The 23,865-nt window shown below is 34.2% G+C and overlaps 1 protein-coding gene across 1 annotated transcript in view; it reads left to right on the top strand.

Annotated features, from left to right (window-relative positions):
* The window catches only part of fzr (fizzy-related), a 77,376-nt gene that overhangs the window by 29,908 nt on the left and 23,603 nt on the right, over nucleotides 1-23,865 (top strand). Inside the window, exon 2 of the mRNA XM_068772461.1 lies at nucleotides 15,158-15,438. Within this exon, the coding sequence (XP_068628562.1) occupies nucleotides 15,158-15,438 (281 nt within the window). The remainder of the gene's footprint in view (nucleotides 1-15,157; nucleotides 15,439-23,865) is intronic.

Genomic DNA, 23,865 nt, shown 5'->3' with positions numbered 1-23,865 from the left:
AAACAGAAAGTATTTGGATCTGCAGGATTCACTCAATTATTTCGCTTACATTTGCTAACAAATTGAATCGTAACAGAGTTAAACAGCTAATCTGTGAAATTCCCAAATATTTTTTAAATTAAGTATTTTGTTATTACCCAATTTTGTTAAAATTATTTCTTTTCTTTAATATACCTTTCAATATAAGTGTTGTGGCCTATCTATCGATAATAAAAATAGGTAAAGAGGTTTACATCCGATTATCCAAAATATATGTTTTATTCTATAATTTTAGAGACTCCAAAGTATTGAGATAATAGGAGACCGTTGCTTCTATATAAGTAGCGATTGCTTCGAAATTTATTTAAAATCGTCCTTTGAGAGTTTTCATTGCAAAAAACGGTGTTAAAATAGTTGTCATGTTTTTATCAAGGGCTTTGTAGAGATCAATCTACCAGTATTCGAAGGATTTGGGTACATACTGAAATAAGATAAATAATATACACAGTTTTGGTTATCATAAATCGATATGCCCATTCCGATCGCGGATTCATATCAATGGTATTTTTGCATCATCTCTGGTGTTTGATAAAGCTTAATGATATTCACATTTTCAATGTTTCTACAAAATATTTCTATGTTACGATGACGGATACAAACAAAAACCCGCCAAGACGTTCCACGAATAGTTGCATTAACGTAACGATTACGAAACGTTCGGGTCACTCGATAACATTCCGAACGCAACAAACGACTCGATAAGCGATGCATTCGGAAAATAGAAACGTCGCTTCTGTGCGCGATATTGTTTCTGAAGTGCATTCGTTGTTCGAGTGGCCCTAATAGCTCCCGATAACGATGCTAAGGTTAAGGAACTTCCCGACGATGCACGATGATGCAAGATGCATCGCCTGCGCTATTTGCAATCCGCTCGCGCAGTTTACCGTTACTGACCTAGCGTTGCTACTGGCGCAGTGCGAGGAAATGACTAGACTGTCTACACAATTGCATACCTAAAGCTCCATGCTCATTTTGGAATCACATTTATCCACATAATTGAAATTTCCCCATGGGTAAGCGACGACCATTTCAATTATCCCTTGATAAAAGATTTCAATGCCGAATGATTGCGGGAAATTTCTCGCTTAAGATTTCTGTTCTGTGTACCTTTTCGTCTATTCAGCTCTTAAACATTTTTCTCTCTGAATAGTAGAAATATTCGATTGTCCAATAGTTCCGTAAAATGGACTACCTACCTACTCCTACCAAATAATTTTATACGTGATGGAATTTTGATTAAACACATCCTGTAAGAATATAAAACTTAACGATGGGTATATGATAAATTTTTAAAGCTACATCGAATTCAACACTTGCAAATCTAGCGTCCATTTTAATCGTATTCGGCTCTGCTTTCTTTTCTGCTTCTTCCGCTCAGTCAAGGCACTCTTTCTGGATCAAGTACAGGGGATTTCCACTACGTCGTCGAACCGTTGGCATAACCTTGGGTGCTTCTTGAAACATGCAACGGCCAAGCGAATAACGATGCCTATCAGACCAAAAACAATCATTTTTCTTTTACTTTATTCCCAATTTGGATGTCTAGTAACCTCCTCCAATGTGGATTATTTATTAGTGCTATACCGAAGTGTCTTGTATACGATTTGCATTCTGTCACGCAAAAAATTGCTGGTATTATAGTTATCTTGAATAACCTTTTAGTTTTAATGGACATGTTCATGTCTCATATTATATATAGTTTTAAACTAATATGAAATAGCTTTTCAAATATAGCTATATCGCTCCTACTTTTGACGACCTGCGCTTTGAGACGGGAGTTCTTATGGAGTTCCACCATGGAGCTCGAGTAGAATGAATATGGAATAAGTGTACACTTTAAATGTTCGTTATTGATTAACCGTGAAGTATTCGTTATCTATGTACAAACAGCCGGAGCACTGAACTTAAACAATTGAGGTGACTTTGAACATGTTGCTTCATGTGTACATATTTAATTTAAAATGAAACAACCAACAACCAGCATTGTAATTTTCGTGTCTAATTTGTGTAATTTTAATTGAAACAAAGGCTTGAATAACAAATTAATACTAACGCGAGACAGATAAATGTTGGAAATTGAATTCATACAAAAATTTACTTTCGTAAACTGATCAAGTTTAGTGTACTTTATTTTCAAAAAATAATTGTATTAGTTATTAATGGGTGAATTGTCGACACGTGTTGTTCAAAGTAGTTGACTAGTTTTTCTTTACATATTTCTTTAAAACCATGATGTAAGCGTCAGAAAAACTATAGCGTTTTTACAACATTTCAACGCATGTTAATGTTCAAGTCAATTCTATATTGTTACTAGATCCTTATTGGTTATATTAGAGTTGTAACCTACGGTCTAAAGTCCCTCGTGAAACGGTAGCTCCAGTTGACGTAATTACTGGAAACTAGGTCGTGTTATCAAGCCAGCCCACACACCTGCTATCGCTTTATGTTCTTTATCAATGTCTGTACCTGCCTGTTCTATGTAAAGTTTTAAAAGGCAATAATAGGTTAGTATTCATTTTCTTAGAATAACTGTGATCGTGCGCAATAAATTGCTAAAATAATTATGAATCTTTCTAAGCTATAGTAATGTATACAAAACTACACTTGTAAGGATCTATTGTTAGCCTCCGTTCTAACTGTAGGTTTAATTACACTTCAATTACTCTTTAACTGGCGTTGCGCAACGTATTCCGGTCAAATTGACCAAATAGCGTTTCGTACGGTTTCCAGTTGCAATGCTATTTTAGATACACTACGTCAACTAAGACTAGGTTCATTTAATAATTTAGATATAGTGTCGCATCAAACCGATCCTATATCCATCGGTGGACGTCTAGGGCTGAAAAGATGATGACGATAATGTTAATTAAAAAACTGATCTACAAAGGGACCTCCTATAATGAATCGAAAAATACTTATTAGTTTTTCTGTTATGTTGTTAGAGAAGAGACAATTATGATCACTGTTTACTAATGCTACATTAAAACGAAAAATTTCTTCAGGTATAAATTTTAAAACAAGGATAGACTTGGATCTGCAAATCGTTTAATATCATCGTAACCGTATTTAATATATGTCAAGTATTATCAGTAAGCGCTCGAATGTGCGATAAATCCATTTTATTTACTGTATGCACTTCAAGGGGTCAGATTTATTCGATGCCACTTGCCGTTTGGTCTTATAACACTTTATATCGTCCGTGTCACGGTTCACTATTACGTCGTGCGTGATTTCTTTAAATTTTTCACCTTCGACTTGATATTAACAAAATATAATCTACGGACGCTCACAGTTTGTGTGAATTTGTGGCGATGTTGCCTTATCAGCACTCCATTTAAAAACTTTGCCTATCTAGTTTTTATCTACGTCGCTTTGCGGTAATGTGGTTTCCATTTTCCCTCAACTTTGTGTCCTTTTTAATATATGTATTGTTTTACATATGTTTTAGTAATTTTATTTGCATTAGTCATTTTGAGTACGGTTTGTCATAAAACTTATCCATACATTTTTTTGTAGAACTGAATTTTTTTTTAAATATGGTATATGCATCCTTGGGTTTACAGAAATGTTTCGCAGTTATATTTAAAAGATCGTGAAGAGTAATGACATATTTATAAATGTTTGTCATTCTAAGGTCATATTAAACAGTATAATACGGGGAAGTCTATTCGCTACATCAGTTCGTCCTAATTTGCGACTATTCAATAGCGCTGAAGAAATGGATGTGGGCAGTGTCCATGTAGGTGGCGACCTTGCGATCGCCGGTTAGACTTAGAAAACAAGACTGTTAAATCAAATGTGCAAAAATCAACTCTACCGCTGTTAGAATTCAACGTAATTTTGCATTCGCCAGGATGTCGACGAATTTGGCGATAGGTCCGAATTAATTACCTCTGTCGGTTTGTCACGTACCTCACCAAATAAAGCGGCAAAGTATAACGTCTGGATCCATGTATGGCCGTCGCGCAGGAAGGAAAAGGTGTGATCGAACTTTAATATGAAACGTAGTCGGTATGAGCAGATAGCAACTGTTGGTTATTACTTATTCCTGCGCCCGTTGTATTCTAATGCAATTTCGGTGCGTACTTCCGATGTCCGGTCACATCACACTTCGAGTGCGTTGAACTAAATCTCTGCTTGGACTTGGGTGAACTAACCTTGGGTATTATGAGGGTATATAACTGGAGTTTTATGCTATATAAAAAATTTTGTATTTTTACATAGCGTTTTACGTTTCAAATAATGCTTTTAGGGTAGAAATTTTACAAATAAAATTTTTATCAAATTATTGTGGATCCCTTACAGGTGACGGCCTCCTTTACATCCTTTCAATTTGTTTGTCACTGTTAAGCTCGATTCATTTGCTAGCAGTTTTGACATTATCATACCGTTTCTTTGGTAAGCCGACACATTTGTTTCCTGTTGGTACTTTTGTTTTTTGTGGTTAATGTTTGTCATCTGTTTTCTATAAACTGGTTTATGTTGGCATCAAGTGTTAGCGATTTATTAGTAAATTCTGTATTTATGCGATGTATCCAAAGGAATAATCTAGTTTCATAATTATGTAGAGTAGAATCATATATCCAAAAATATATAGTAAATGATAATTCATTTATTCAAACTATTTTTCTATTTGGATCATATTGTGATAACATATTCGTCATGTGAAGAATGCCAAAAAAAAAACTATTTTTTTCTATCCACATACTTAAAACAGTACACATATATAAAACAGATCAATAAAATTATGTAAATATGTAAGAAGCACTTCATATACTACATTTTATGTCTGGTTGTCGTCTACGATTTCTATTAAATATCTAAAATCCCGTAACGCGACCTGTCTTCATCGCGACGGTTTTAAGATAAAATCGTTTCACGAAATCGATTTCTCACTCATGCACTATTCATGCGCATTCGATTACGCATAATTGCTGTGGAAAATCTACGCGGAAAATTCTAAGAAACGAGCACCGGTTGCCATGCATTTATTATATACGCTGCCGCTTCTGGTGATATAAGTTATGTTCTATAATTATTAAGGAACTAGTAACATGCACTGATCGAGATGAACATAATGAGAATGTCCAACGTGTACGTAGGCACCGGTTATTAATGTGTGTGTATATATAGACTAGTACATTATTACAGCACACCAAGCCACAGGCTGATTATTATGTCATGGTGATGTAATGCAGTTTTTAGTATTTTTTTTTAATTGATTTGAACATGTCTATGCATGTTGTAGTTTTGTTATGAAATATCGGATGACGTGTGATCACGATTGAAACGGCGGTAAAGAAATGTTATATGGCAATACGCGATATAGCAACTTGTCTGTTCTTTCAATAACACCCACGTTGTATCCAGGAATAGATACGACCGCTTATTCAGTTCCTTGACTATGACTACGATATATACAACCTAATAAAAACATATTCTCTTGCTTATTTTACCACAGTAACTCTTGTAATAAAAGTCTTTATTGATTTTTTATAAATAAATAGTTATAAACACCAGGAAAATATTTGAGATAATACATACTTCTTTGGTCTTTTTGCTAAAGGATTTGATGTGTTGAATGTATAGCTCATTTGTCAGCAAAAATCTTTTAAGCTTTTAAATCTATTTTCAATCGTCTTATGTATATATATAGTTTTGCAGAGTAGTGCAGTACACAATTGCTAGGAACAAAAGCAAGGATTGGAATAAAGGGTCTGGAAGAGCCAGACTATAAGAAAATAAAACGAAAATGGTAATAAAAAGAGTAAGGTCAATTATACGTGGTATTGAATAAATAAATAAATAAAAAGTATAAGTAAAAATTGTAAATAAAGAAAATGTGCTGCGAAATTAGAATATATTGGTTCTTATTAGGAATGTAAACGGGGAAAGAAAGGTGACGTGTGAAAGAAGATACAGAACATAAAGAATGGATGAAGAATGAAAGATGTGAGGAAAAGAGAGAAAGAATCTGAGAGCAAAGAAAGGAGAAACAGAAATAAAAATTATAAGATTATATACACCCGCATTGTGACGTCTCTGCCTCAAATAAAACAGGGGGCACGAGAATAAAAAAAACTTCATGTATAAAGTAATCACTCTGAAACTTTTGGAATGCAACAGGCCAGTAAATTATTGCAGTACAAAGTCATTGAAAGCAGATAGTAAACAATTTTTAATTTTAATACTTACTAATTCGAATTTTGAAAATGATTTTTCATAAAATTTTTCTTATCATTACATTATTTATGATTTGTGGAACCATTGATTTTTGGGCAGATTATGTAGGATGTGTACATTTATTGACAGCAAATGAGTTATACAGATGTGAAATCTTTCAAGCTTTTACACCTGTTGCCAATCCTTTTTTATACATTTTTTGATTTATAAAGCAACAATGTTGACGACCTTTGTTATGTTAGTTTTAGTTTTGTCAAAATTTTATCATTGGTTATAACTGTTGTTAGTCTGATAAAACATACTTGTGTTTTTGTGACTGAACATTCAAAACATGTATTTTTATATTTTTAATATTTGTATTCCTGTATGTATTCCTTTATCGCCTGTAACATCATAAAATACATCAGCATTGCATTATTAGAATTTATCCGTTCGATTGTTTAAATCTGCATACATACATCTGTTGTTGTCGATACGAGGTACGTGTGCGGAATTGAAATTGTAGAAGCATAAAAAGCGCCAGCGATTAAGACGTTTGGGACCTCCAAAAATTTGAAAATTGAAATAAGATTTAAAGAAAAAAATTTCTTTCTGATACTTCAATATATCTATAGTATGTTAGGTCTAGAATTGATATTGAATTTATGACTATTTGCAGTTTAACTAAATTGAAATGATCAAACGGAAGTTACATCATGGGGCAACAAACCGGAACTCGTTGGGAATCGTTTGGCGGTACTTTGGCTCGTTAAAAACAATACAATTGATGTCTATTGGTTGTGCGGATATAGTTTTTTTGCATCTTGTTAATTCAGCATAAAATTTCCAGTCAATGTAAATTCATCTTTGTTGCCAATGACGAGAATCAGGCAATTTTCAGATAGTTATATTATCAATTGTAAAACAAAAAATTTTCGAACATTCGCATATATCTTTATAATATAGACTGATTAGTCCAAAAATCAATAGTTTCAGAAATAAATAATGTAAAGATAATGTAGTAAGAAAAAGCGTTTTCAAAATTCAGATTACCACATATTAAAATCAATTCTCATTTATTATCCCTTCAGACTTTGTATGACCAGAAGTTATTGGCTTGTCGCATTTCAATACAAAGAAAATATACATATTTTATAGTGATAACTTTATACTGTGTTTTTGACAAAAAAAAAAGGTTTTAAACTCGACCCTTTGAAGCTTTTATAACTATTTATATTTATATATATTTTTTAAATATACTTGCATCACCAAAAAAGACATATTCTTAAAATTTGGACCTATGCGTTTGTTATGAGTTTTGTGTATAGTTTATTTTTAGTCAATTAATTGCCTATGACTAATCAGTATTTTTCAAAACATAATGATTTATTTATTTGTATTATTTTTACATGATTCAAACAAACAATGTGTGAGTAGGTATTTTTCTAAGTTTTAACGCTATATCGGGTGTGGTTGCGGTGAATCAGAATTATTACTTTGAATTGTTCTCTTTGTGTTTATCATGACCTAAATATAGATATAGTCTAGACCTATATTTTTCAATCTTCTATGTTCCATGCCCTACCTAAGTCTGTCTAAAATTATTACGCCCCCTATGTAACATACATTTTTTTGTATTAAAGCGACAGGGTTTAACTCGTGTCGAGTTCACTTTCGAATTAATAATCAAATTGTCCCCCTGTGGGGCTGGGCCCTACGATGGGAAACACTGGTTTAGACAGTAAATTTATTTTACTGTCGGTGTTGAAATTATTTTTGGGGTAAATTTACGTTTTAATGATACCGAATATTTATTAATTAAAAAGAAATAGTGGTGGTAAGAAACATTTATAGGCGACGAATTTTATTATCGGATAACCCACAATTTTTTTCTATCTATATATAAAATAGATATCCGCCTATGTACTAAGTCATCAAGATAATTTAGGAACCATAAAACTAAAGATACTTGAAATTTGGTAGTATTAATATTCCTTTTGGCACAGTTAGGAGCGTTAATAGCTTAGCGGTAGAGGACTGATGTTCGCACGACGCGGATTCGATTCCTGGTGTGCAATATAATTTCCGCTTTGTGCATTAATTACCATTGTCCTTTAACAAGTTTCCAGCCGATGGGCAGCAGCATCCTCTGCGTGCCATAATACCACACTGCGATCGCCAACCAGCCTGCAAAGCTAGGCGATTATGGTATATCTATCCATATATATCTTTTGGGGAGGTCTATATCGTGCAGTGGGGGCGTCTACAGGATGAAACGATGATTGTTTTTTTTTCTCGTATCCCCTATCTTGTGTAGGACAGGGACTATTCAACATTATTTAATTTATTCACATACTTGTTATTTTCATTATCGTCTTTCATACATCGTATGATCTTTCGTTCTTTTCATTCTTGCCACAATTTTTCTGTCTTTCCCTTTTGCTCTGTAACGCCTTTTCTACATCCCTCATTACTCTTTTACATGTTTATTATTTTATTTCTATGTAGGATTATTACATTATGGTCAGATATTAATGTGTTTTGGAAAAATTCATTCGACAAAGAACTCTTATTACCAGACGAGTCGTTTATTAAAAAAATATTTTGAAACTTTTGCTGTCTATATTAAAATGCTTAAAACCATCCATATATAAATATATATTAAATGACATATTTAATAAACATTGATATGGCCTTGAGGCGAACACATCATTCTCAAAGTGTGCTATTTCTCTAAAGTTATTTACACTGTAAGAACCCCCAGCACATAAACGATATTTGAGTTTTTTTTTTAAATATCAGAAATTTTCTGAACATTATTTGTGATTTGATTCGGATTACTCACCGTCTATATACACTGTTAGGAACATGACTGGAATATAGATGGTAACAACTCTCAAACGGTCATAAACTAGCATACACCTAAATCTAATCCAGTCTACTTTGCATGAAACACCACCGTTGATATAGTGGGTCTGACATCCGAGTTTGTACTCGATAACAAAATGAGATAACGCCTTCTGCTATAAGAAGTTGGAACTACATTGACAATTTGCATGGACGTATTTATGTTATAGAAGCCTGTATAAGGTTCAATCGCGACTATTTCTGACTTCGGTGTAGGCGTTGCTATACACCGGTTATAAAATTGAAGTGTTAGTATTTATAATTTGCTAATAAAAAGTCTAACTCAAGTGTTTAAAATTATTAGTATTTTACACATGAAATTAACTTTTTTTTTACGTGTTTATCGTAATGCAGGTATTGTAAGACTAACATTTCATGATTCTGTGTAGATTGTACCAACAAGTTTGAAGGTACTTCAGAATAACAATGTCATATCGACGTACGACTGAGATGTTGCTCAGTCCCATTTCATTTAATGAGTAGGTGTTGAAAAACGCTTCTAACGTTGGTAACATAACAATAAAAATATCGCGTTTTAATGTTTTAAGGATGTTTTAAATTTAATATAACAATAGATTTGTATAACTTTTGTGTTTTTCTTCTAACTTTTTTACTGGGTTGGTGTAAAGAATCAAGTTGGTGTAAGAAATAACTTCACGTTTAATATTCATAGTCAAAATACGAAGATCTACAACCAACGGCACAGAAATGTGGTTATTCACTTTGATTCTCTCATTGGCAAGTCCACAGTCGTTTATCGAGCTAAGGAAAGGGCTGTGCCTTGAGGAGATTCGTAGACGACTGAAAATAACCTATATACCCAGCGGACTGGTCACTTGAAGTGGTAGTGGTCAGGCCACATGGCTTAAGATTCAATATCATATTATTCTTTATTCGAATAGGCTATCACAAGCACTTTCTAACCGTCGATCAACATAAAATGTCGACATTGTAGTCTCCAGGAAGCTACCACCGACTCTGAAGGTAGTTCTGCTCAGAAGAGCCGGCGAGAAACTCAACAGTTGCTCTTTACAAATTTTATAAAGAGTGCTTGACAATGATTAGCTTCTTGAGTGAGCATTGACATTTAATTCTACACATCAGTATAGTATTCTTGCATAAAACAATATGCTTTTCTTAATAATATAGAATATTGGTTGTAAATCTCTCCAGTGGCAGATCTGAAATTGATTGTGAAATTTTATGATACACGCGTATAACTTGTGTCGTAAACGATTTATTTAACTTTTGAAGATATAAACTAGAAGTTTATATCATATAAAATTTTTATTCCTTGTATTAACATGTAATCTATTATAGTTTTTCTTTTTATAATTTTGAATGTTTTTGCGGACTATAGTGGAAACTGCAGATCGGTAAGCGCAGTATCAAATGATATAAGTTCGTTGAGATGCAGGCTGTTTACATTCGGTCTTTTGAAATTTTTTGGGAGAGTTCTATGTAAAGCAGAAGACGACTCGGTTGATGAAATTCTAGATATATTACTATAGACAGGACGAATAACACGTAATCGTGTAAGCGTCATTAGTTGCTTTGTATTAAAAATGTTTTTTCCTTTAACATTTGCAAATGTATTCGTTAATTCAATAAGCCCCTGGTTCAAGTAACTAAGCGGGGTGAATCAGCACGCAGTGATTTTACATTATGCAATGATTCATCGAATCGACTCGTGGACGGTGGTGGTGGTCACCACGCTCCGGTATTTTTGGCAATGTCTCCCGGGTCGCCACCGAACTGTCCCAACTCCCTGTGATTGATATTTTTAAACGGTTACATTATGGTAACTTTTACAAAGATACTTTTTTTAATATTGTCATCTTTACCTAAATAATATTTGCAACAGAGAAATCCTGAATAATTTAAATATTTATTTTAAGTAGTGGTACTATTCATACCGAAACATATTTTTAATTGTAACATATTATAATGTGCTATGTTAGATCTTCATACCTTTATAAATATATACTAGCTGATCCCGCAAACGTTGTTTTGCAAAAAAAAAAAAATATTTTTAATTTTCAATTTAAAAATAAGGGTTGATCGCAGAGGGGTGAAAATTTAGGGTTGTATGTATTTTTGTATGTTGTATCATAAAAAAATAAAAACAAAAAATTTCGTCAAAAAAATAAAAAAAAATTTTAAGGGTGAACAACCCTCATTACTTAGGGGTATAAAAAATGGATAGTAGCCGATTCTCAGACCTACTAAATACGCATATAAAATTTGGTAAAAATCGGTCAAGCCGTTTCAGAGGAGTTCAAGTTCGTACACCGTGACACGATAATTTTATATATTAGATAAATCTATAGAATTCTACGTTCTACGATTCGCTATGTATATAAAAAAAAAATAATCATATTTACATCTAAACAAGTAAACCTGTCTCCAGCTCTCAAAAATTTGACGTCAATTAAAACCAAATAAAGATGTGTTAGGATCTAATCAAAGAAAAAATATCGTATGGCCATAAAGCAGTACAAAGAAAATATTATTACATTTTTAATAGTCTTGCCTAGCAAACTTTGTTCATAATGAATAATATAAGTAAAGTGATCGTTTTGAAATATGTATTATTTATTTTTCTATTGAACTGCGACAAGGTTATAACTTATAGCGCTACGGTGTCGATCGCTACAGATAGTGATAAATAATTTTTAATTGATAAATAAATTAAATGATAAATAATTTGCAATAGTGTTACCATATTGTATGGATATTTTAGTAATGTACAATTTGTACAAAAATATATTCTGGAGTAGTGGAATATTATAATAATACTAGCTGATCCCGCAAACATTGTTTTGCAAAAAAAATTAAAGTTTTTAATTAACAAATGTAAGATAAGGGTTGATCGTAGAGGGGTGAAAATTTAGGTTTGTATGTATTTTTGTATGCTGTATCATAATGAAATAAAAACCAAAAAAATTGTCTAAAAAATTAAAAATAAAATTTAGGGGTGGACCACCCTTATCACTTAGGGGTATGGAAAATAGATAGTAGCCGATTCTCAGATATACTGAATACGCATGTAAAATTTGGTAAAAATCGGTCAAGCCGTTACGGAGGAGTTCAAGTTCGAACACCGTGACACGAGAATTTTATATATTAGATTTTACTATGTTAGGATTTTGACATATATTTGTATATGAATTTATACGATTTAAAAAAAAAATCTACTATAGGTAATTTGTAATAAATCTTAAATGATTATTAATGTTGTAATTAACGCTATATTCTGTTGCGTAAAGTTGGAATTTGGATCTATTTTTGAAGCCTAATAATTAATTCATCTAGTTTCGAATCTACATTTTAATATTTGATTTTATTACATGTTTGGTCAACACGGACACTTTCGGTCTATCCGTCTCGTTATTAAATAGAAATGACTTTGTATCATCTTTGCATTCGTATGAAGTCTACTTCTGGATATGGGCCCCATAGATTTCGAATACGACCGGTTGGTAGCCTGCATCTGGTGAACAAAAGAGGAGAAGGTGGGGACTGTTCTACAAGCCGGTACCAACATGGCGCTGGTTACTCGCAAAATGACATTATGTCAAAGAATGTAATTTTATTATAATAGTGGCAACACTGGAAAAATTAACATAAACAGAATAAGGAAATATAAAGTTGATCAATATTATTTAAATTTATAACGTGGAATCCCGACATAAAAAAAAAATCATACTTATTTATTATATAAGTTTAAGCTCGTCAGTCGTGTTTGAAATATAATATATTGGACAACGTAAAGAAATTCTTTAAAAATGGAATGGTTCATCGTCTGTTCATCCATTGCAGGACATAGGCCGCAACCACAGATAAACAAAAGGATCGGCTAGAAGAGGTATACATCCAACGCATTCTAAACTTAGACCTTAACAAAATCAATTGAGCATCTTACAGGTGAACGTCTTACGCTGGGCTTGTCGGTCTATGGTCTCCACTCCGAAACTTTAAGGACCCAGCGGCCTGCTTCTGCTACTTCAATTACTTTCGTTCTTTGTTGTTATATTTGACGTTTTGTCCTCTTTTTACCAGATAAGGAAAGTACACAAAGAATTATAAATATGTAACGAAACTACGGTGTTTATATGCCGTTGATGAATATCTCTCACAATGAATCAGCCGGCACGTTCCATCGCATATGGCGCTGACAGTACTCGGACGAAGCCGTCTGCGCGTTAATATACTATTTATGGACTACGTTAGTTCATTGCTGTTAATACACACCTATTTCCTACCCAGTTCCAATGATTTTGTTTTATCTCAAAAGAACTGTGTAAGCTGTCAGGTTAAACATTCTCGTTAAATGTTCTCTTAATGAGTGTACACGCCTTCTAGAAAATTCGGTTGCATTTTTATAAATATTTTGTAACATGTTGAACATTCAGTCGCTCTAGATTAAATTACTCGTTTTCCCTGCATTATTCAATAATTTTATAATTTCGTTAGAATTCTTGAAGTACAGTCAACATCAGAAGAAATCGTTGAAATATTTTTATTTTTTAAAAATTATTACAAAAGTGGTCTAGTTAGTGGCGTACTTTTCATAAATAACCTTTATGGTGATTGTTTTAATTTTATTTTTACATATACAATAATTAAAAAAAATGTACATACAAATTTGTAAAACTGGGGGGATTATTTAGACTAATAATATTTGTGCTATTGGCTGGATATAAAAGTATGTATATTTAAGCCAGCCATTTTTCTTTGAAATATTCCTACAAATACATTTTTTCTCAATTGCAACAGTATTACCTAAACTATGATTTTGGGAACATACCTAATTTTTTTTTCTCAAAAGTCAACATATAGGTATAACTGTAAAATTACAAAAGTAATTTTTTTTATACCAGTAAGTGACGAGACGAGTAGGTCATTCACCTGATATTAAGTGATACCCGTTCATAAGACACAAAGATATCTATAGTTCAAAATATATAGAGAAATAAAATTGTATCGCCCAATGTGTTGCTAAGCGCAAAAAAGAGGTCGGTAGAACGAAATTAACTTTTTTAAATAATTTTGTCAAGGAATGTTGTTACAAAAAGAAAAAATAGAAAAAAATGTGCATGGAAATTAAAAATAGAACTTTTCTTTTCCCATACAATTAACGGAGTAAATGGAAACATCTATTCTTCTTCTTAAAAATTTAGCGTTAATGAAAGTAAAATAGAAGCAGAAGCATGTTCACGCGCTTTCGTCCGCGTGGAATTTAACCAAAAAAATATTTAGTTGATTTAGTTTTTTTTCGTTTAAGAATATTTCATGAATAAAAGTGACCAAGGTTACTTATTATAACATGAGCTACCTGCCAGAAAAGGTCCCGTTAAAATCTGTCCAACCATTCCAGAGATATAGTGTGTACAAATAGACAGATAAATGACCAAAATTAGAAAAGAAGTTAATGTGGTAAACGTACCGTATATATATTCATTTATTACAAAAAACACTCCAATTTTATTAATTTGTATAGACTAAATCAATATAAAATTAAAATAATGTCGTCCCAGAGACACTTTGATGAGTATCTCAGGTGGCATCTGTTAACACGTTAAACGCCGCGGGTTTTTGACTAAAATTGACCTACACGCCTTTTCAGGTTTTTGTTCTGTTAAGTAAATCGTTTTTAAATATCTTTTTAAAAGGTCTATAACTTCATAATAGGAGGTTTAGACAGTTTTTTTTAATTAAAATCACAAGTGACACACGGTATTAAGTGTTAAAAAAGTCTTTAACACCATAAAAGAAGAGCTGAACGTTTTTTTTGCTAGGGGTCACCGGTGATCCCCGCGGCGTTTAACGTTTTAAGTGGGAATTATGTATGTGCGTAAGTAGTGCTTTTGAACTGAAAGCAATATGGTAAACGTAAATCGCTTTTAAGCCTAAGTAGACGACCCGATGCTCAATGTTCATCGTTATAAGGCAGTGTCACTAAAAAAATTCCCCCACAAACAAAATAACTACCATTCGATGGTATACATGCTTTGCATATTTTATAGTTATGATTTTTTATTTACAGCAATAAGACGGGGCTCGGAGAATCAGCCAGCGAAGAAAGCGCGGGCTGAGGGTGGCGCCAATGACGGCGGAGGCGGTGGGCGCGAGCATCTCGCGTATACGTGCCTCTTGCGCAATGAGCTGCTGGGCGCGCAGATCGACGAGCTGCGGGGCCCGCCGGCAAGCTGCGCGGACGGCAATCGAGCGGCGCTGGGCGCCGTGCAGCTTGCCTCCGCCGCCATGGCTGCCCTGGCATACTCACCGCGGGTCTTCAAGTTTAGAGCCCCCGTGCACAGTGCCGAGGTTAGTATCCCATTCTTATTATAACAAAAAAAAAACTTTATTCTAATCACGAAAGCTCTGTATGTCGAGAAATAAAACACAATAAAAATTATTCTATAATTATGACTTAACTAAACTAGAATTTGTTTTACAATTAAAACAAAACAAACTGTTTATATGAAAAACATTAAAATTATTGTATTAACTAATTTAATGGTTCGCGATTATGAAAATATCAAATTCTTTTGTTTACTATGTAAAATTTTAGTTATTTATTTTGATATTTTTTGGTAAACAAGTCCGTTATGTTAACCACGTTGTATTTAGAATTTAAAGTCGATAGTCGACTGGATTAGTTCAGTGGAGACTATATATTTAATATAGCTTTACAAAAAATATTACTGTGTTGTTAAATCGCATTTTCATTAAGTGACATCCATTTAACATTCCGAAACAGCTGAGTTTTGTGTAAAAAAATATTACGCTATCGGAAAATTCGTTCGTTAGGTAAACGACACGTGGCACTGTTCTGTTAAAAACAATTGTCAGAGAAGACCTTGGTAAAAGTTATTTTCTATAAAAAAACCCTTTGAGCGCCTGCTCTTAAAATTATAGCAATATTTTACCTACCTTAAGGGCGTAAACACTTGTGTTTACCTGTACGGTGTACATTTAAATTTAAGCAGCTTACTTAGTGAAGTTACAATAACTTTAGTGGTTCGTTCATTGACCTTTTATATGGTAATTATGACTAAAATAAGATAGTATTAATATAATGATTTATAATGAGTGTTATTTAGTCAGTTTTCAATCACATTAAAATGCTCGATCGATGCCCGAAATTGTTGATTTATCACTAGAAATAGTTTTTTTTTTATTTATGTATACGTATTAGTGGAAATTGGCGGTTTCACAAAAGTAGCAGATACTATTTATTTTACTCTAGATTTGTGTACATAAAAAAAGAATAAATACTTTGACGATGACGGCGGTGTTTCGTCCTGAGTTATAAAATGCTAATGATCGATTAAATAACTCTTAGGTGACAAGGAGTCAATCCATATCTAATTGCGAGAATTCTAGTTTGAACTCAAGCTATAAAAGTTCAAATTAGTTGTCCAAAAACTAAATTGGTGTTCAACGAAAATTTATTCGTTCTATCGTCATATTTTTTTACGTACGCGTTACAGTGAAATTGGGTTGTAATCCCACATTTTAATCATCGAATATTATGAATATTTTAATTCTTAAAATTTAATTAGATGCGGCAATCTGTGATAAAATTTGCATTCTCGTCTTTATACAATCATAATCCTTGGTTTGTTGATGGACCACAGATATACAGGATGATTGCTTACTGGTGTAAAAACTTTAAAGGAACATACATTCACCATGTATTGCTGTCAATTACTAAAAAGCGTGTTTACAATTTGGTTTACTTTAAATTAATAATTGTTTATTATCCATCTCTGCAGATTGCTACTACCGGAAGATATTAGCATGTCGAATTTAAATAGAAATAAATTTAAGTCAAATCTTTCAGAATAATCGAGAAATTAGTATTGAAAATAGCCGTAAAAGCTTTTTGCTAACAAGCTATACCTCTTTAATGCCTTTACACCTAAAACCAATCAACCTGTATAGATATGAAGGTGGCGTTTGGTCTGTTGCGTTACCGAATTTCAAATAAAGAATTCGAAAGATCCTTAACTCCGGTCCGCGTGCGATACGTTCTTACATACTAATACGAGAATAGAATTGCATGTGTAATTAGCGGGTTTTATTGAAACTAACGGACGGTATGCGATGCGCTGTGCATATTTGGCTGTGTCTAATTGCGCCTCGATTTTAGTCCGCAACCAATAAAACGAATAAAAAATAATTAGTAATTTGCACGTTTCTCTCGAATCCGCGGGGCGAGGAGGTTTTTTTTTATATTCCACATTTGATTTATACCTTCATGCGGATCATGGAGCTGTGACGATAAATTTTGTTTCGGGATTTGAATGGCGGACGTTGTGGACCGGCTTTTGATGCCAGCACGTTATTTACGGCCACGTCGCGCTGATGTTAAATGCCTTCTTTTAACAACTTGATAAGTCATTTAAGTGAGCTTAGCGAACCCTTTCTGCATAGGCAATAAAACCACTTTGCATATCATACGTTCGTATTCGATCTGCTTAGTTTAGTCGAATTTACGATTATTACCGGTCTCCCACCAAGATCGTACCGATAACGTAGCGAAATTAAAACGGTATGACCTGTTATACATTTTACAAATCCAGCATGACCTTTTTAACCTCTACCGTATTGGTTTTTTAAATGCATCGGCTTATTTTGCGAGTTGAGTTTGTTCTGTGAAGTGATGCTTGTAATTTGAGCCGAATCTCTTGTTAACATTATCTTGGTGCGATGTATCGATTCTAAAGAAATAAAAGTTCGGAACGAGGCTGTTTCATTCGATTTTATTTTAGGGTCAAATTAGTATGTGAACGCGCGGTGCCAGTATGCGAGCTTAAAGCTCGGCAATATCTTTAATGCGAGGCGTTTATTTTGATTCCGTTTTTGCATCCTCGTTTTTCTATCGCAAAGTTCATCGGCAGCGGATAAAGTTGGTTATTTTTTTAGGGAAAATATTTGCTTAGGTCGCCCCTAAAGATTGAAAAATATTCATACCCCATGTTTAAATTATTATCGGTGTTTGTCGTTTCGTTGTCGGGGCTCGGTTTCGCTCTCGTCTCCGATCCGGCCCTGATCGTAAAGCGCCGGTTTTACTCTCACTCCGGGACACTGCGAGGGACCGCGATGGGGTGATACGGCCCGTGCGCCCTTTTTTAATCTGTATCACAGAAATTAAACTGGACACGTATGCGGACCGGAGAGAGCGTGACGTCTTAACCTGTCCAATGCGAATCAGTTAATTTAAGTCAATGTTACTTGAACTTGAATTTTACGTTTTTTTTTTTAATTAACGTTTCCGATTCGGAAAGATTGAAGAGCGCGGCGAATATAATTAGTGCGTAATGTAACTGCGGGCCGAAGGTGCAAGCGGTTTTTTTCTCCGTGCACTTGCCCTGCGCGACTGACGGCCGAGTATAACGCGTGACGTTTGTTTTTTATGCGGAATAAACATTGTGACGTGATTGGCATATTTCCGACCGCGTTTATGCATGAAATAAAGCGAAATTAATGTAAGATATCTTACGCAATAATCGGCGTACGGTACTTTGTCCGGTTATTAATATTAACCGGAGTAAAATTTTAATAAAAAATTAAACATCCTGTTGAATCATTTGACTGTAAAATATTTTTCCTTCAGAATTTATTTCTCAGAAATATCCGAGTGACTTGGATTTTTAAAAACGTAAATTCAATATTCAAATCATTTACACGCACTTTTTATTTGTCAATGATTTTGAACATTTTATTAAGGTCATAATAGTCAGTTTGTGAGTAAATTACCACTAGCCCTAAATGCTGATCTGAGAAGCAGAGGAAAATGATATAACATAGATGAACGCTGCAAAAGTGGATTAATCCACTTACCAAGTTCCATACATTTCGATCAACTAAAATCTTTTGAACGGTTATTTTTAATTCAAGATTCAAAACTAAAAAAGGAAGGTCTAAGTTATCTTGTAAATATGTATATTAGTGTGCATTTCTAAAATTACGCTTAGTATTATTGCTACCCGAGTATGTCGCGCGTGCTGAAATCTAATGTTAATATGCCAAAAGGCACTAATGAAGTCTGTGTCAGCGAAACGCTAGTCATTACGATATAACACGGCTATTCGATAGAATTTCTGCACCAATATCGTATACTGTCTGCCACTCCGGTTTCATTTACGTCAGGGGTGTTAAACTCTCAGCCCGTAAGCCGGTGGTAACATTTATGCCCAGTCAATGCATACGTTACGTTTATTTTGAAAATAATCTCAGTCAAAAATTTTCTCCCCATATTAGAACGATATTATCAAAGAAAACATGTCAAATATCAGAACGTAAACAATATTTTGACTTTATATTTTTTTAAATGTAATAAGTGAAAATAAAGATAATTGTTTCTATGAATATTGTTTTTTTTTGCGGCCAAGTCAGCTTTTGAGTTTGACACCCCTGACTTACATCAAACAGCGAATGCGATCTGCGGATAGTCTATACGATACGGAAATGTTGTTATATACCCTTCTAAGTTACAAAGCGGCACGCTTCCTTTGTTTTTAAGGCTTAGGTGTACTATATTGCCTATGCAGCAGAAAGAGTGCGGTGGCGATTGTAACACGACGACATAAATTGAATGTCCATTGTTTGTTTTGTTCATTTGCACATTATTCAGTAACCCGGCACGTATTAATAAGCATTCAATGTAATGTATTGTTTATCAAAACGCCGTCGACTCGGATTATTGCAACTCGTAATACATGTATATAGTAGCCGGCACGTGGCAAAATTAAGTTTATCTAGCGTAGTTCATAAATATTTATAAGTTTTTTCAACATTCATTATAATTGGTAATATTTTTATGCTATTAAGCGATGAGAACATTCACCTGACGGTAAATGGTACACTCAACCCGTAACAACGTGGCAATGTACAGGATATGTGGCCATAGGATTTGCGTCCCTCGCCCTGTGACATAAGGTAGGTAATCGAGTGAATTGTTTGCTACGTCTACAAAGCTAATACAGTAATGTTTACACATTTCGGACTTAGTCGCTCATCTAAGTTACCTTTCAAGACTACTTGCCTGGATCAATTCTTAGTAAATATGAGTAATATAATTACGGTTTATATATATTTATTTACTTATAATAATTAAATAAAAATAATAATAATGTTTAGTATCTGCACACAATACATCGCCAAATAAATTGTACTTTGTGAAATTTCCTCTGTCCCGATTTAAAGACGTCATTGGTAAAGAAATTACGGGTGCCGAAATACATGTGTTGCAAAACATTTTGTTTCACAAAATTATGTTCAACACACTGTTATAAGCATATCATTATCATAATGTCGGCCGATAGCCTTCCTCAAAGATCTCCATGTTGACTGGTCTTGCGCTGCTTGCATCCAGCGACCTTGACTTTGTCTTCGGTTCTCCTAATGGAGGGCCTATCCTTGCTGCATCTAGCGGCTCGTATTTGCCAGTCGAGAGCAATTCGGCTCCAACAACCGTCAGTTGCACTGGCATTTCAAAACTTTGGTTACCTTGGTTCTTCTGTAGTTTTTCCAATTTATCATTCGATCTTGCAGCGGAGTCTCGAGCTCACTCTTTATTGCTCTGTCCACCTCCAAATATCTCCATTGCATAAAGAGATCATATATCTCTTACCATTATTTGAAATCGGCGTGATACTTTGGTTCAATTATTAATGCAATATTTTTGTTTTTTGTCCTATGTGATGAATGTGCAATTCATTTATTCTTCACAGTAGCTATATCCCTCTATGTGCATGGTTTGAATGTTCTGGTAATGCCATTTTACAATTTCACGTAGCTTCTTATCACTTCACGGAATCACAGTGAAGTTTGCGGGCTACATTGCGTAGGAAGCAAAGCCTGGTACAGTGCCAGTGTAGCAAGTTTGTGTTTACACTGGCATTCACCTTAATCGACCAGATTCCTCTTTCTGCCTAGCCAAATTCAAAATTATCCTACTAATATTGCTTCAGAAATGAGGTAATGTTCACTTTTCACCGGTCTAAATCCTTCAGCAGGTGAAAGAGAAATTTCGTAGTTATTCCAGTCAATCCTACCTCCACCGCATACAAATTCACTATGAATTTATTACTAGTTCTTTCAGTAACTAGGTCGTAAAGTTCATACAGTATTGTGAATGTGTATGCATGTATGATTGTATGTGTTTGTATTTATGTATGTGAAAGTATGTGAGTTGTTTGCTAAAAAACGGTTGCCTCAAATAGCGCTAATTTTCGTAGTAGCAGGATGTTCAATTAACATAATTAGAGACATCATGTTTAAATGTGAACTTTGCGAATTCATTTATCTAAAATTTTTTCCGTTACTTTGCTATTATGCTATAATTAAAAACTTTATTAGAATATAATTTTTATAGTATAAATATTATAATAATTCACATATTTTTACGATTATACTCCTCCTTTTTCCTTTTTCCACGTGCTCTAAAATGATAAAAAGTTTATAAACTCGAATGTAAGATAAAGTATCCGTCGTCATGTGTGTCTAGGTTTGAACTAAGAGCTGTATTGACTGATATCTATTACCAGTATATATATAAGTCGGTCTTCTTTATGTTTACCTCGCGATTAAAATGTATATTATCACAAGTAGAAAGTAATCTTACTATTTGTCGCGTTCTTAATTCAAAATGATAATGATAAAACTGAAAATTGTTACCGTACGAATAAATATCGTATGAATACTGATTATAGGTAGGATGCCTCGGCAGTAGGCTGTCTAGGTGATTACATAAGCGTCTGTTATCCATACAAACATTACTATGGTCCGGTTTGTTAATTAATTATTTAATTATTGGTAAAAACGTGACGAGATATTTAATATTTAAATGTGAATAGCGCAAGCAGTGCGAAATAAGATTTAATTTTTTTTTTAACTTTGATATCATAATTTTGTACTTATCAGGTGCAAGTCAAGCCACAAGATTTCAAGTGAGGCATTTTCCGCATATGCACTTTGTCTAGTGGAGAACAACACCATAGCACTACCATAAGCAACCTTTCAACTTTCAACCAATGCTTTGGTTTCAAACCTTGGTGCTAGCGAAACCGCTGTGTCGCGTCTTAGGAACGAGCGGCGTGGTGGGGGCCGGGTAAAAAGAACATGAGCGTCGTCGCTGCGTACACTGACGGTGGACTGACCTAACGGAGCGGCGGGGTATATCTCCCCCTCTTCTCTCCGCGTGCATACCTAAGGCGCGGCAAAGCGGTTTTGGTAACGCTATAATCTTAAGAATGTGGATCGTTTTTTAAAATCTATCACAACATTTGAAAAACAATACTGAAGAGAGGTCACACCTCTCTTTATATAAAGACTAAAATAGAAGTTGTTTTAATAATTTATATTAATTTTGTAGGAACAATATTATCATCATAAACAATATAATTTTAAGTAACCCTAATAAAACCACGTATACCATAAATTGTAGATCACTTGTCTAGTGGTTACTATGACTTACTCTGCTTGCTCGATGTATTTCGTGTGGATTATATAACATCATCGTTGTAAACGAAGAAGGAAAAGATTGCGAGAGAACCGGTATATTCGCGTGACGTCTGTCAATCCGCACTAGACCCGCGTGGTAGGTTGCAGGTTATATCCTGTTAGGATGCTTGTGGTTTCATCGGGAATATTAGGGTGTTGAAAAAATAATAAAATAGTTATTGTCATTACCATTTCATCTCCGTCGTAAAACGTCATCTGGTGGATATATGCCTCTACTAAATGGTCCACAAGGACCGGATGGAAGCGGCCAGTCTTTCAAAGAACTTTGGTGTATCCACATTGTGCGTGGTCGTACTACGCGTTCCTTCCTGGTCTGTAGCCTGTCGCGTCAAAAGGGACAGCTGTATGTATAATGTTGTACCGGGTCATAAATTAGGAGCGATCACTCGTCCCAATTATATATCTATGGGCGTTTATGATTGCAGCATATATTGAGGAATTTTCGATTTTTGCGCAGGCACGAGAATAGCCCATTAGTGCCTGTGTAAGCATATTGGGATGGTCCGGGATTCTGTCCCCGTGTGAGTTTGCACGTCTGAAGATTTTTCCCTTCACTCATAATTTATTAAAAAAAAAAAAAAAAAACTTTGAGAATCGAGTTAGCGTCAATAAACAGAAAACCTGCCGGCGCGGTGCAAAAATATTCGGCGCGTCAATTATCGCGGCGCGGGGCGTTTAGCGCAGCGGTGACAATGAGGATATGCTAATAGACGCCGCGGTACTTTTTATGCGCCTCTTTCCACGGAATGCAAATCTCGTCGTTTTTTTTTTGCCTAATTTTGAATGTTTATAGATAGACCTGTGTGCATCTTTTTTCGTACGTCCATTACGCGTTGGAGCGATACAATGCCATTGTTTTTTTTTTACACTCCTCAACGTCGCAACACGATTTCTGTCCAGTCATTTGTCTGTTCGCCTGACATCACTCGACCGGTGACAACGACCTAAAATAATAAATTATTGAAATTTTACGGTCAAACGTTTAGAATAACGAATGTTATGCAGCAACGATTGGGCTCCGTTTTACGATTCGGAGACGTGTCGGGCTTGCTTGCATAATTAGCTTGAAATCGAAGGCGTTAGATGTTTTGCGATGATTTTTGATTCGATCATTTCATTATTGTCAATTTTAAACTATAGTAGCTTGTTTTAACAAATAATAACATTTTAAACAAATAATTATAATTAATTGTTAAATATATAAATACTTATTGGAAA

This window comes from Battus philenor, unplaced genomic scaffold, assembly GCF_028537555.1.
Source record: "Battus philenor isolate CCGP_79_NKW_IND1 unplaced genomic scaffold, ilBatPhil1.0.hap1 SCAF_5, whole genome shotgun sequence".
Lineage (NCBI taxonomy): Eukaryota > Metazoa > Arthropoda > Insecta > Lepidoptera > Papilionidae > Battus > Battus philenor.
This window is presented reverse-complemented; position numbering and strand designations above follow the sequence as displayed.